Below are 15,936 nucleotides of genomic sequence, written 5' to 3'. Positions count from 1 at the left end.
TTAGCATGACCAACCCTGTCCCAGTGAGCCATTCAGATGTTCTTCACACCTCTATCATGTGTGTACCACCCAGTGGAGGGGAATACTGTGTCCCTAGGAATAGCCACTATATGCATGGAGAAAATTGCAAAATGGAAACAGATTCAAAGGATTTCAGAATTAGAAAGGGGTTTAGAGAATATTTCATCTTAAGACCCCTAAAATTTCCCCTTCCATTTTAGTGATGAGGACATCACGGTCGTTGTTAGCCAAGTGACCCATCCAAGGGCCTACAATAAGTTTCTAGCAGGAATTTGGAGACAACTTTGACTTTGGAAAGAGCTTTCAGTCACTGGCAAGCCCATGCCATCCTGTCCTTGTAGTTGATTCCACCCACACAAAACCTATTTCTTTTTCATTAGAAAATGGCTTTTGTATGGTCCAAAGAGCTAATATAGGGAATCATTGACCTCTAAAACTAGGAAAATGCTTTTCTGGGCCAAGGGACTGGTAACTGTGAACTTTCTCTCCCAAGATGGAGGGTGAGAAGTAGTGGTTTTTAAAGTGGCACTAAGAGGGGCTGCAACTCAGGAAGCCGCAGAAAACCCAGCCACATGTTACATTTAGCACATCCGCCTTGGGCTGTCAATCTGAGGTACTGGGTTTTAGTGCAAAAAAGAAACTGACAGATGAGAAAAGTTAAGTAGGGTAAGAGAGGCTGAGAGGACAGGGCGATGGAAGAAAATAATCCGTATGATCCGTCATTCCTAGTCAACCGTGTCTCTGCGGCACACTTCCTCATTGTGTAACCTCGAGGGTACTGAAGTGCTCAAGCCTCCTCTTTCTTCAACATCACACCATCTACCCTAGATGGTTGTGAGAAGTGGGAGTGTAATGTATGTAAATGTGCATCAGAATGGAGTTGCCCTTCACTGGGGGTTCAGGGCCCAAAGTCATCATGCATGCATACTCAGTCACTCAGTCATGTCCAACTCTTTGTGACCTGTGGACTGGAGCCCGCCAGGCTCCTCTATCCATGGGATCTTCCAGGAAGGAATACTAGAGTGGGTTGCTATTCCTGTCTTCATGGGATCTCCTGACCCAGGGACTGAACCCGCATCTCCTGCATTGGCAAGCGGATTCTTTACCACTGAGCTATCTGGGAAGCGCCCCCTCCAAATTCATTACATAAATTAAAAATGATTCGAACGCTGATCCCTAGGACCTAGGTCTTTGACTTCAAAGGCCAAAGAATAACATCCTTTGGTTCCACTTTGCATTTAGGCTGTGGCCTCCTTCTCTCTGAGACTGTGGAGTTCAAGGGCAAGTAAGTAGAGGTGGGGAGAAGCCACACTGTAATTAAGCAGATTTTTGGTTTCACTTTCTTCCCCCTCCAAGTGTGTAGAATTCAACTTGTGTTATAAACACATGTGTGATATGATGCTACTCTAATAGATAATATTGTGTATCTCTCTATATCTTTAAGGCTGTCTCTACAACTTCAGATTTAAGTAGATTGTGCCTTTCAAATTTCCTAACTTGAAGGTGTAGCAGTGCTTCTCAAACTTAACTGTGCACACAGATATTGTTAAAATACAAATTCTGATCCAACAGACCTATGAGGGGGCCTAGAATTTGCATTGTAACCAGCTTCCAGGTGATGATGATGCTGCTGGTCTAAGAACCACACTTTAAGTAGCAAGGAGTTATAAAGACATCAGCCTCAAGGTGTAGGCTTCCCCAGTGGCTCAGTGATAAAATATCTGCCTGCCAATGCAGGTTAGTAGGAGACACAGGTTTGATCCCTGGGTCAGGAAGATCTCCTGGAGAAGGAAATGGCAACCCCCTCCAGTATTCTTGCCTGGAAAATCCCATGGACAGAGGAGCCTGGTGGGCTATAGTCCTTAGGATTGCAAAGAGTTGGACATGTCTGAGTGCACACACACACGTACACACACACTCCAGATGAAAAAACACCAACAGACTGCTGTTAGAGGCAGATGACTGTTCTGAAAATTTTGAAAATGTGAAATTTTGCATTCAATCCTGGACACCCCTGGTGATGGGAAGCAAAGAACCTTTACTTCCTACTAGAATAGCGATCAGTCATTATACAAAGAAGAAAGGGAATTCATAGTCGCTTACCATTTTTGGTGGGATCGTACTGGGCACAGCCCACTGCAAGCTTCTCCATCTGAGCACAGCACCGCCATCTCCCATCCATCCAGAAATTAGGGTGATACTTGGGCATCAAACTGTTGTTATTCCTGGTTTCTGAAAGGAGTTGGCACCAGCAGAAGAGTTATTTTCAGGTCAGTCACTCAAGAGCCACCAACTTTACAATTCCTTGAGATTGGACCCTGTTGTGTGAGCTTGCATGAGTATTACCTAGAGTAGCCAGAAAAAGTGGCTTTTTTCCTGGGCACATAGAAGCATGTATATTGAATTTAGGCATCAGCAGATCTGGATTCTTATCCAGCTGTGCCTTTGGTTAGTTGTGTGTCTTTGGGTTGAGCAAAATCCTCATTTGATTCCCAGTTCCCACTGTGCCATGGGATTGTTAAATGGGGTCTCGGGGCCCCACAAAAATGCTTTATGGAACTCAGGGAAGGCTGAGTGGATGTGATTCTCACCACTCCATCTCTCCCATCTCTACCTATAGCAACTTTGCTTTTATCCTTTCTAGATTTGTGGCTTTAAAGTCAAATTTTGGTACAGGAGGAAAGAGGCTTTCCTGATGAAAAAAAAAAGTATAAAAAACTGAAAAGTTATCTCAAATGCCTCTTTCAGCTCTAACATCCTGTGAGTAAAATCCCTTCACAGGGAGAGTGGCCAGTGAGAGTAGTGGAGGCCCTTTTGATTACTTTGTACGTTGTTGGTGTTTGTTCTGTGCCCATGAATGTTAAACTTGAGAGCACTTCTCAGTTTATCTGGCACTTTCCATTTGAGACTCACAACAATCTTGGAAGAAGATAAGACTTGTATTCTCATTTTTCAGATAAGGGCATTTTGGGTCCCATGATTTCAGATGGCTTGCCTACTGTCAGTCTCTGTAGCTACTTAGATTAATATTTGAGACTATTTTTCCTGCAAATCCGGGCCTTCAGGCTAAATGACAATGATTGTAATACAGACTGAATACTTTCTTTGGGTATGATTCCAAGTGTCTGCCACATCCTAGCATCACTGACTCAATGGACATGAATTTGAGCAAACTCCAGGAGATAGTGGAGGACAGAGGAAACTGGTGAGGTGCAGTCCATGGGGTTGCAAAGAGTCAGAGACAACTTAGCAACTGGACAACAACAACCAGCTATTTTAATTCTCACAATAACCCTATGACTATCTGTTACTAGTCAGGTAAGGAAATGGAGATACTGAAAAGTCAAGGAATTTGCCCAAGGTCACACACTAATTATTGGCAGAGCTAGAGCTTTTTCTTTAGCAGCCTGATTCCACATCTCATGTACATAAATACTGTGCTGGCTCTGATTATGCTGTTGAGAAGCTGAGCCCTAAGAAGTACCCTTACAATGATCTGAAAACCTTTAAGACTTGTTGACATTTGTTGGGTGCTGACTATGGACCTGGCCAATTCCAAGAGACTTACTCTTAGCAGCTCTGGAGGCAGGTGCTTTTTTTAAAAAAATTATTTATTAAAATATAGCTGACTTACAATATTAGTTTCAGATACACAACATAGTGATTCAAATTTTTATAGATCACGTACATAGAAAATCATAAAATAGTGACTATATTCCTTGTGCTGTACATTACATTCCTGTGACTTACTTATTTTATGGCTGGTATTTTGTACCTTCTCATCCCCTTCATCTATTTTGCCCCTCCTCCCACCCCTCTCTCCTTTGGAAACTGCTAGTTTGCTCTCTGTGTCTGTGAGTCTGTTTCTGTTTTGTGATATTCATTTGTTTTATGTTTTAGATTACTCATGTAAATGAGAACATACAGCATTTTCCTTTCTCTGTCTGACTTATTTTACTTTGCATAATACACGGAAGGAGATACTATCATTATTATTCCCTCCTCCTCTCCTTGTTAAAAATAGATGGGGAAACTGAAGCATAGAGCAGTTGAGCTGCCTGAACACACATGGCTAGTGAGTGGCAGAGCCAGGACTCAAGCCCAGGTCCTCTAGCTGGAGGGCCCATGCTCTTGTTCTTCATTCAACACAAGGAGTCAGTAGACATGTTCTTAAAGGGCCCAGCAGTAAATAGTTTGGATTTTGCTCATCAGGAGACACAACTGATACCTTGTGGAGGTACTTACATAACCCTTTAAAATAGAACCATTAAAAAATATTAAAAACATCCTTATCTAAGAGCCTTACAAAAACAGGTAGCTAGCAGGGTTTGCCTGATCCCATACTGTACTGGTTGTTACCCAAGTTGAAACTTTGGGAGTCCCCACCAACACCAAAAGGAAGAAATATTTGACCATCAGCTGCCCTTTATTTGATCGTGGTACTCAAGCCTTCTCGAGGATCTAGAGGTCTCAGAGATTCAGTCACATGGAGGTTAATTACCTTCTTTGAGGGCCAGCACCCAGCGCTGCCGGCTCTCGCGGTCTGGAGCAAACACATACAGGAGGTAGTTGTCGTGAACAACCTAGAGACACACAGAGAGTTCAGGGTGAGCAGTGAAGTCAGAGGTGGATGACTGACAGCGGCCCCTCTGGGTTACTGGGCTGAGAGTGGGGTCTCAGGCTGTCGTCAAAAAGGCAAACATCTGGGTGATCTGGTGCCCTTTTTAGCTAGATGTTTGAATGCTGTGCAGATAAGCCATCACTACGTTAAAACAGCTGGAGAAAAGAGTTCCCCACTTAACTAGGCAGATATTTCTCGCATTAATTTTTCAATGATTAAAAAATTCTGGCATATGAAAGAGTAAGATATTAGATGATAAATATATAACTGAGATTTCTTTAAACTTATTTTGAAATAAGTGATTCAGGAATTTCCAAAGATAGTACAGAGTTCCTATATACTTTTCACCCACATTTCTTCAATGATAGTATCTTAACATAACAAAATATGTCTTTAAAACCAGGAAATTGACATTGGTACAGTACTATTAACTATACAACAGATCTTTGGATTTCACCAGGTTGTTTTTCATGCATGCATTAGTAATTGGAGTTTCAGTGATGGGAAAAATACATGTTACTCCTTTTACTTTCAATACTAAAAATTCCAAAGTGTGGAGGTCACTTTTCTAGTAGGAAAAAAGTTCTTTCCTATGCCACATTAAAAATAAAATATTTACTCTTCAGATTGACAAACATGAATGGTACCCCAGGATGTGCAAGAAGATATCCACTCTTTCAGAACCGTAAATATCAAGAGTGGTAACAAGATTTAGACAATGTCATGACCTAAAGACTAAAGATACTCTTCATCAGCTCTTCTCAATAGAACTTTCTGCAGTGATGGAAATTTAAAATCTTGGCTGTCCAATAAATTAGCCACTAGCCCGTGGCTATTGAAGATGTGAAATGTTTATTCATTCACTGTGGCTTAGTGTGACTCAGAGCTGATTAATATTGTGCAATTTGAATTAATTTACATTTAAATGTAAGCATTCACAGGTGGCTAGTGGCTACTGTATTGGACAGCACAACTCCAGATAAATCTCAGATTATAAAATCTGAGTCTTTTTATTCCTGAACTTCCAATCAATTTATAACCAAGGAGTGTAATCTATTGTCCGAAATTATAAGTAAACTGCGCTTACAGAATGTTAAGCTTGGGGCTCTTGATTATTTTTTTTCCTCCCTCTAGGAATAGAGTAATTAGGACTTTCCTTGAGGTAGGGAAGACATGAGGGAAAGGGAAATGAGGGATGACAACTTTTTCAAAATTTTGTAATTAATCTTTGTTGAATGAATGTGTCATTGAAAGAACACAGCAGATTTCTTCTGGGTGTGGTCTAAGTCATCTCTTTGACACCTTCTTGTTCAGTGACTGAGCATTTCAACTATCATCGAAGGAATGGAGAACTAGACCCCTGGCTTGATGGACTTACCTGAAATGGATATTTATAGTGACATGGGATGATAATGTCACTTTTCACAATCTCGACACATTTGATTCGGGAGAGTTCGATGGAACCCTTCAAAGTGCGCTTTTTCTGTGGGGAGGAAAAACACATTCCATTTGAGGAAGAAGGAAGACAATATTTTTGTCCAGGTGGCTTCTAGAAATCCATTACTAGATAAGATCCATCATAAACCAACCCTGCAAATATCCAGAAGCTCCTTCTTGGCCCTTGGTGCCTTAGAAGGACACTCTGAGGCAGACTCCTGGGAGAACATGTTATTTGAATCATCTTCTTGATGAAGTGATGCACCTCTGTTCATTGAGCTGCTGGGTCTTATATCTCAGTGAACTTGTGACCAATAGCAGCATTTGCAGAACTTTTGGCTAGAATGGGTAGTGCAGACCCCACATGTGCCAGTTTTTTCTGCTTTGTGCCTATCCATGGCCTTATTAGCACAGCAAGTGAGCTCAGGCCTGACCTGCTTGGTGACAAATACTTTTAGTGGCACCTTTCTTTTCTACATCTGCCTTCTCTATGTCCCTTGGTTATCCACGGTCCCACAGTGAGACCACTGTAGGACATTCCTGACTCTGCTCTGTTACTATCTCATCCAGTTATACTGGCCCCAGGTTTCATCTCCTTGGGAGCTTACTAGATGTATTCATTGATAACTAATTCACCTAATGGTCTTTGTGACATACAATGATGTTACATGTTACCGATTTCTAAAGGTCCTTGTCTTTGGATCCCAGGAGATGTTAGATTGGTAGACCAGCAGGCTCCATGGCAGGCTAGTTAGGGGAAAGCTCCTGGTGGGCAGGAGCCCTTCACAGGTGCCTGGAATTAGGCTTCTGTTGAGAATAGAGTTTAGTTCAGTTATGGAACAAGTTGAAAAACACTTCACGATAGCTTATCCTCAAGAAAGAGGTAGCACGAATGGTGGTGAATTGGGCACAAGATTGGAAAGGGCTAGGGACAAAGTCAGGCTCTGCCTCCAGCCATCTCTGTGACCTTGGGACATGCATCAAACTTTCCTGAACTTCAGTTTCCACATCTGAGAAGTGAAGATAATTATGTCTACCCTTGAAGTAATGATTGCAGACTAAGGTAGGAGCAGGTAAACTAATTACCCGGCTTATGATGGCTCCTCTCAATAAGGATACCCTCCCAGTGAAAGAGGCTAAAGAAGTCCTAAGTATGGCAAAAGAGCGGTGATATATGAGGGCACTTGCTGGGTATGTGGGGAGCTAGGACACCATCAGATTCTCCAGAAATGAGCCCAGGCTTTACTTACCACTTTTTGATACCAAGCTTGGTGACTGGCCTTTGCTTTAGTAGCTGAGGCACAGAACTGAGATGAAAAAAGTCAAGGTGTGAGAAGTACCCCCTATCAAATACAGGGAAGTTTTATGGAATTTCTTTCTAAAACGTTTTCTTTCTGGAAACTTTATTTTTTGAAAGTACAAAACCTACACATGTTCATTGTAACAAATGAAGCGATATGGAGGCATGTGATAAAATTATTTCTAGTATCTTAGCATTCTACCCTTCTCCACAACTCTGAGGTAGCCAAGGTTAACCATTTGGAATGTATATGTCTTTCCCATACATATTTATGGAATATAAATAAAGAAAAATGACATCTCCTCCACATAATGGTCTTCAGTGTGCTTTAGTAATCTCAGGATGTATTAAGAGATCAGTCTTCCCTTAAAAACCTCTGAAAACATATGCCCTTTGGAGCCAAGCTATCTTCTCAAACTTCCCAAACTTTAGTGTCTTCCACAGCTAAATACATGTCCTGATCCTGCCCAGAATTATAGTCTTCAGAATGGTTAATCTGTTTTCAAAAGCAGAAGAGCACAAGAGAGCTGCCTTTTCAACAACCATCTGCAGCTACAGGTGGTAAACAAGGAGTCTGAGCTTTGAGGTTATCTTGGTTTTTAACCTCTGTTGGGTTATTTCCTTAGTAGTGTACATAGTGAAATGCAATAGAAGGCTCATGGCAGTAACATGACAACTCTGTCTAGAGACATTTTGCTCCCTGGAACCTACCGAGTCCTGCATTCCTGAGGGCAGAGACCAAGACATCAGTTACGGTATCCCTCAAATCTGTCACAGTGGCTAGTCTGCAACAGGTGCACAATTAGGATGATATGAACAAAGAGCGCCATGTTGGAACACAGCTTAAATAGTCTCAATCAGACTTAAGGCTTGTGCATTTAGCTATTGAGGAATATTTCTTGCCAGCTCTGAACCAGGGCTGTTCTGAGTGCAGGAAGCAGAGAGATGAAAGCAGTAGACTTTCTCATGGAGCTCTAGTCTGGTCAGGAAGGTAGACAATATAAAGTGCTCTATGGAGAATAGGATAGGTTGACATGATCAGTTGGTAGTCACACAGGCCTTACTGAAGAGAGGGCATTTGAAAAGAGACCAGAAAATTGAAAAAGGAGCCGGATGTGAGAAGAAGGAGCCAGATGTGCAAGACTGAGCACAAAGTAGAATAAACAGCAAGCGTAAAAAACCCTGGGGTAGAAACCTCCTGGATAAGTTTGAGTTGTTAATAGCCTGGGATCATCATAGTCAGGGCATCAAGTAGACATAAACAGTAACTGGAATGATAAATCGGGATCCGAAGTCTATGTGAAGTTCTAAAGCAGAATTAGCCCACAGAAACATAGTGAGAGCTACATAGGGAGTTTAAAATTTTCTATTAGCCACAATAAAAATAGCAAAAAGTATAATTAATTTTAAGAACACAGTACTTTGTTTAACCCTGTGTTTCTAAGTATTATCATTTCTACACATCATTGACACAAAAAATTGAGACCTATTACATTTAAGGGCTAAGTCTTTGAAATTGTGTATTTCACAAGACATCTCAATTTGGATTCTCCACACAACAAGTGATGAGTCGCCACACATGACTGGAAGCTACCTTATTGGACAGTGTGGCTTCAAGATTTCCAAGGAGGATTTCTCCAAACTCAGATGATCTCCTTTGACTTCTTAATATTTGTTGAGTTCCAACATAGATATTTAGAGACTGTTAGGTGAGCCTTCTGTTGAAATGGATGTCATGTTCCATCATCAAAGCTCAGTCTCATTCCCAAAGGAATGACCAGGCTCCCCCCTCACAGTCTCTCCTGCTTGGTCAGTCTCTCCAATTCCTGAGGCCTCCTCAGATCTGCCAAGTGGTAAACAGCAGGGTAATCTGTGCCTTCCCTGAGCCAGGCACAGGGGACGGCCAGTCAGCAAGCTAAACACAACTTCATCTCTGGGAAATGGTGACGGCCTGTAATCATCCCAAACAACTGCGCTATTTCTGAAAAATGCCAGCCTAAAACCTTACAGGGAAACCACACAAAAGCCACCAGAGAAAGAGAGACACCAAGTAAAACAGGCACCCCTCTGAGTGAAAGATCACAGAACTTCACTTGACCTTGTCTCTTTTCTAGGCCACGTTCAAAGCTGTCCTCCTATTCCAGAGTTTCACCCCAGACATCTGACATGTATCAAACACTATCCAAGAAGATGCTTGATGCCCACATAATTGTACAAAGTTGAGCTGGTGAAAATGTCTTTGATATCTCCTTTCTTTTTATATTAATATGTGAAATGGAATTTTGGATTGTGACCTTCTTTCAAAGAAAGGCAGGGAAAAACAAAAGATTTTGGGAGCATTTCCTATACTTCAGGCACTCAAAGGGCATCTTATTTGGTTGTGATCTTATTTCTCCATTTTTTAGGTGAGGACCTTGAAGTTCAGAGGGGCCAAGTCTTTTTATAAGTGAGCGTACAAGCTCAATGCTATGACTGAAGAACCTGAGTGCTTAATGACTGCTTTATGGCTTTGTACCTGCCCTGATTTAATGTAGAAGACTTTTATTCCCTGAACCTAATGCTGAACAATCAGTTGTGTGGTTGATTCCTCCAAGCCGTGACCCAGCAGAGATTTGTTTCTGCCCTGTTTGGTTGTGCAGTGCTTATGTTGGATTTCAAAGTGGGAGCACAGAACTCCCTCTTCGCTGGTGTAATATTGGCTCCTTAGCTGCTCAGCTAGTCCAGCAGATACATCAGTAAGAAGCTAGATATCTTTTATCCATGAAAGGACATCTCCACCCTTCTGAAAACAGCAGAACTTCAACTTTCTCCTCTGATGAGGCTGAGTGGGACAGAAACAGAACTTTCACATCAGGCAGACCCTTTCTGCCAGATTATCTGTGCAACCTCAGGCAAGTGTCCCAATTTTTTGGTTGCCTTGCTTTTTGTTCTTTTTTTAAGTGAAAATAATAACAGTCCTTGAATCATTGGGTTAAACTAGAGGATTTGAAAGAACTATGTAAACCTACATTCAAAAGATAAATCAACCACTTAAAGTGTTACTTCCTCTCCTTTCCTTCTCCAAATGGTGCCCACAGAACAAGATTTCACCCTCTTGTCGTTATGTGTTCACCTTTTCTTTGGGGATTTTCTTTCAGGCAAATATGTAATGGGAACCACCATTTGGGTGATTTTGACATTCTGGAGTTAATTGTTTGGCAATTATTTGTAAAATCAGGACAAAACTTTAAAAGGGGCCTGTTGCTTGGTCCTCCCTACTGTGTCACATTTGCTCACACGTTAGCAGATGTGATGACTTTAGTTCTCTTCTTCCCCTTTCCCTGGGCTGTCAAAACCTTCCCCAAATAGTCATTCACCTAATGTTTAACTTGGAGAAGGCAATGGCACCCCACTCCAGTACTCTTGCCTGGACAATCCCATGGACGAAGGAGCCTGGTAGGCTACAGTCCATGGGGTCGCTAAGAGTCAGACACGACTGAGTGACTTCACTTTCACTTTTCCCTTTCATGCACTGGAGAAGGCAGTGGCACCCCACTCCAGTATTCTTGCCTGGAGAATCCCAGGGACAGGGGAGCCTGGTGGGCTGCCGTCTATGGGGTCGCACAGAGTTGGACATGACTGAAGCGACTTAACAGCAGCAGCAGCAGCAGCAATGTTTAACTGCCTGATAGTTTAAGGCATGGCTTGTTTCACAAAAGTTTGGATTAGGACAAATATTAGAGACTTAAGCCCAGAGGGAGATTTGACAATCAAATTTCAGGCATCATCTGAGAAAGTGTTGCTCAAAAGGAACCACTATTTTTCAAAGGGGAGGGAGAAGCCACATGCTACCTTTATCAGAGTTTCCTTGAAATGACCTCGGAGAAGGAAATAGCAATCCACTCCAGTATTCTTGCCTGGAAAATTCTATGGACAGGTGACCCTGGCGGCCTAGAGTCCATGGGGTCAAAAAAAGCCAGACAAGACTGAGCGATTAACACACTTTGAAATGAGGAAGTCTTTCTGATGATGATGTTAACCAGGCACTTTGAGAATTTCACTCATTGCTTCTTCTGGGGTGTGGTACAGCCATTACCCCTATCTAAAATGGCACAATGATGCAATTGAAATGGAAACTGATGTCATGTGAGGTGAAACTTGGGGGTTGCTGTCCCCTCCCCCAACCAGAATGCGGGCTATCAGTTCTAAGATTGGTTTTAGGGGCTTTCCTGGATTATTATTTCATCTCCGTAAAGCATGCTAGAGGTAACCCATGCATCCACTCCCAGTCTCCCAATGCAGCTTTTGGTCTTTTACAACAAAGGAAACCCTCACGTTGCAGGAAAGAAAAGAAGAGATTCAGAACTTGGAAAAGTCATGGTTTGAATCCCTGTAAGAACAAGTAATATTGGGCAAGTTGTCTCAGTTCTCTGGGCTTAGTTCTCTTAGGTCTTCTTAATCATTTAGTTCTCGGGGAGTCATGGAGATGCTGACAGTTGCAACTCAGGTATATAACGACCTGAGCTACTTGGTACCTGATAAAGATGAGATCTTCATCATCTCACTGGAAACAGCAGCACCTTCTAGAATACCAGTGTAATTTATAACTAGCTGCTGCTGGTTCTTCTCCTCTCACAGCCTATCTTCCCTTGGACCTACCTCCTTACTCCCACAAACCTTCAAAGTTCTGGGAGAATCCGGAGCTAAGGTAGCAGATTTTGAGGCTTCTGGATTGACTTAAAGCCAGGAAACTATGATCCATCCCACACCTGCCCTCTTGTCTTTCCTTTTTTCCACAAGACCTTTTAGTCGTGGCTTTCCTCAACTCAGCTTTTCACACTGTGGTTTATGATGAGGCTGGTTGTGCTGTGGGGGAAATTCTCAGGCTTCCCTTAAAGTCTGCCATCTTGTTAGCAGTAGCACCCTGACTACCTGAAAATAAAAGGATTTTACCTACCCCCTCCCCTGCTTCCTCCCCACTGTCAAAAAAAAAAAAAGAAGAAGAAAATAAGAAAAGAAATAGGACTACACTCTCGTACAGTTTCCAGTTGCATTTTGAGACCGTCTATTAAAATTATGAATGCATTTTCTCACAAGAAACTATTAAAAGCAGATACTCCTGGGAGGAGTTCTGAGTTTGAGAGTAGAAAGTAGAAAGAGAGTCTTTCTTTTCACCTCTTGTCCTTCTATACAGTTTCACTGTTTTACCATAAGCATGTATTTCTTTTATTGTATATAAGAGCAGTTATCTAAAATAAATGAATACATTTGCCTTATAGGATCTATCCTAAGGAAACATTTATTCAAGATATATAAAGACACAGGAAAAAGGATGTTCCTTGTGGCATTGTTTATTAGACTAAAAAGTCTAGAGAAACCTAAATATCTACCAGTAGACAAATGGTCACGTTAGCCATGGTTCATCTATCTTGTGACCATTCTGTAGCCATCAACAGAGTAAAGTTAGTCTATACAGAAGGGAAAATATATCAATTAAAATGTAAAAAGCAGATTTAGAGCAATAGATGGAGCAGCATCTCATTTTTAGGAAAAGAGATAATAAAATATATAATAATATGTCCAATAATCAAAGAAATAGTACAGGTAGGAATGCTGCTATCCTGGTTCTCCTTTGTGGATGACACCATGGCAGATTTTTGCAGTGTAAGTTATATATTACTATATTTCAAGTTTTTGCAGTGAGCATATAAATTTATTAAGCAGGAAAATAAAAGTACTGTTTTAAAGCAGTTACAGATTTTACAAACACTACACTGTAATGCAATTTTGGCAGATGACTATGGGAGAAGGCCAAGAGGTACATATCACATGCTGGGTGTGCAAAATGGTGAATCTCTTCATGCTTGTAACTTCAGGCCCCCATTAACAACAGTCAGCGACATCCAGGCAGCACCTGCCACATGGATCGTTTGTATCCATAGAGGTTCAAGTTCATGACATTGCCTCTCATGTTCTTCTTGAGTGATAGCCACCTTCTTCATAAATTAATAAAGCAGCTCTGTGTGCTCTTATATGATATATCTGTCTTGGATAATTCTAGAATTCTAGAATAACTCAAGAATGATTCTAAACCTCATTCTTCTTAGCAATGATAGCAGTGATCTTAGCCTTAAAAGAGAAGGTTTGTTTAAGTTTCCTGAAACAAGTGGGTAGAGAGAAAAGGACTTAATGTAGAAATTAAGAGCAAGAACTAAGTGGTACAGAGTAGATCCTGAAGATGTCCTGCACATTTTGTCTCTCAGCATCTCTGGTCTTTGAGTGGTCTTTCAAAGCCTTCTTTCTTTCCAGAATAAGGTATGTCAAGTTTTTAAAGAGCTTTAAAGAATATATTTCTGTATCTTTTTCAAGCACTGGAGAGTTAGCAGCAAAAGTATATAGATGGATAACAATGTCATTAGATTTTAGGAAATCTAAAAAGGTGATGTTCCATTAACATTTGTTACTTGGTTGATGGAGGGAACAACAGGTAAAACTAAATGTGCAGCAGAAAGTAATATTTGTGGACCCTATGACAAACTCTTAACAGAAATGGTTTGAATAAGTTATCTAGAATGATTGGCAAGTGGATAACAATTTCTTGACAATGAAAAGGAAAGTGAAAACTAGTCTGCGCAAAGGTTTTAGCTAATAAAGAGCTCCTCCAAATTATTATGGAAGACACTAACAAATTATAGAAAAATGGGTAAAAGGAATATAAATTACTCTTAAATATATGAAAAGATGCTCATTCACTATAGTAATGGAAGTGCAAATAAATTTTACTGAGATACTATTTCTAAGACTATTAGACTTGCAAAGATCAAAACATATGATAATACTGTTAGTGAGGTTTTGAGAAAACAAGCATTTCACACATGACCCTAGAGAATGTTGACTAGTACAACTTCCTTGGAGATTAATTTGGTTATGTTCAGCAAAACAAGAGATGCAAATATCTTTTGACACAGCAATCCCAATTTTAGAAATGTTTTCTATAGACCAGGGCTACTCAGTCTTGGCACTATCATTTAGTAACATTTTGGGCTGGATTATTCTTTTCTGTGAGTTTGTTCTGTGTCTTGTAGGGTACTTAGCATCCTTAGCTCCATTCACCAAAGCCAGCAGCACTTCCTTCCCCAGGTATGACAATCAAAACTTTCTCCAGACATTTCCAATGATGGGCAAAATCACCCCTGGTTAACCCCTGTGTAGACATAATTATACATGTAGAAAGTGAGATACCTATGAGGTTATTATTCATTCCTCACTGTTTGTAATGACAAAAAAAAATGGAAATGGACTAAAAGTCCATCAAGATGATTTTTTTATCTGTACAAAAAAATAGTAAGCAATCAAAGGGAAAAAAACAACAAATAAGCCCCTTGTATACAGTATAGATTGATCTTTAAGAAGTATTGCTAATCAACCAAAAGTAAAGCTAGGAGGCCTATGTAGAGCCCACCAGGCTCCTCTGTCCATGGAATTCTCCAGGCAAGAATACTGAATTGGGTAGTCATTCCTTTCTCCAGAGAATCTTCCCAACCCAGGGATCGAACCTGAGTCTCCTGCATTGCAGGCAGATTCTTTACCATCTGAGCCCCCAGGGAAGCCCAGGTAGAATACGCTACCATTGTATAAGAAGTTGGGGGGGGCCGGGGAAAAGAAAATTTATTTGTATTTACATATGTACACATAAAGTATCATTGTAGGACTTCCCTGATGGCACAGTGGATAAGAATCCGCCTCCCAGCATAGGGGACATGGGTTCGATCCTTGGTCCAGGAAGATTCCATATGCTGTGGAGCATCTAATCCCACGCACCACATTACTGGAGACCACACGCCACCCTACTGGAGCCTGCGCTCCAGAGCCTGGACTCCCCCACAAGAAGCCACCTCAATGAGCACTGCATCTAGAGAGTAACTCCTGCTCGCCACAACTAGACAAAGCCCACACCAAGCAACATAGACCCAGTGAAGCCAAAAATAAGTAAATTAAATTAAAAGTAAAGTATCGTTGGAAGAACTGATAAGTTGATTCTGATGGCTGTTTTCAGGCAGGAAAGTAGTGTGGGATCAAACTACTAGGAATCACGGATCCCAAGGGAAGTTGTTGCTTTTGTTCTCATGCCACTATTGTGACCTTGGACAAATGGCTTCACTTCCCTGTATCTTGATTGCTTCCTCTCTAAAACAGATCTTGGCTTTTATCTCCTTCAAAGAATTGTGAAGCTAAACGAGAAAAGTCCAGAGGAGCAAGTTCAGTCCTCTCCTCGTGGTCATTGTTGCAGGCTGCTGCTGCTGCTGCTGCTGCTGCTGTTGTGTTGTCATTCATGCAGGTCTGCTAGGCTGACAGGAGCAGTCCTACTGCTCCCTGTTCAGGAACTCCATTAAACAGTACTGGAAACTCACCAGTGAGTCCTTGTCCCAACTCTCCCTTCTCAGCCACCATAGCTTCTATTACATGACTTCTCAGACCCAAACAAGTCTACATCTGAGAATACTCATTGTAGAACTCTTAATCCAATTTTAATATTTGTCCCAGATGTCTGACCTAAGAAAAGATATTTAGCTTCTTC

At 41.3% G+C, this 15,936-nt stretch overlaps 1 protein-coding gene across 1 annotated transcript in view; it reads right to left on the bottom strand.

Moving 5' to 3' along the window:
* ITK (IL2 inducible T cell kinase) overlaps positions 1 to 15,936 on the bottom strand; it is a 62,945-nt gene that overhangs the window by 36,457 nt on the left and 10,552 nt on the right. Inside the window, exons 2-4 of the mRNA XM_081500457.1 lie at positions 6,021 to 6,125; positions 4,523 to 4,604; positions 2,125 to 2,253 (exon numbers count right to left, since the gene is read on the bottom strand). Of these exons, the coding sequence (XP_081356583.1) occupies positions 2,125 to 2,253; positions 4,523 to 4,604; positions 6,021 to 6,125 (316 nt within the window). The remainder of the gene's footprint in view (positions 1 to 2,124; positions 2,254 to 4,522; positions 4,605 to 6,020; positions 6,126 to 15,936) is intronic.

This window comes from Giraffa tippelskirchi, chromosome 6, assembly GCF_054371585.1.
Source record: "Giraffa tippelskirchi isolate mGirTip1 chromosome 6, T2T-mGirTip1v1.2.pri, whole genome shotgun sequence".
Lineage (NCBI taxonomy): Eukaryota > Metazoa > Chordata > Mammalia > Artiodactyla > Giraffidae > Giraffa > Giraffa tippelskirchi.
The sequence above is the reverse complement of the archived record's forward strand: the minus strand, read 5'-3'. Positions and strand labels throughout refer to the sequence as shown.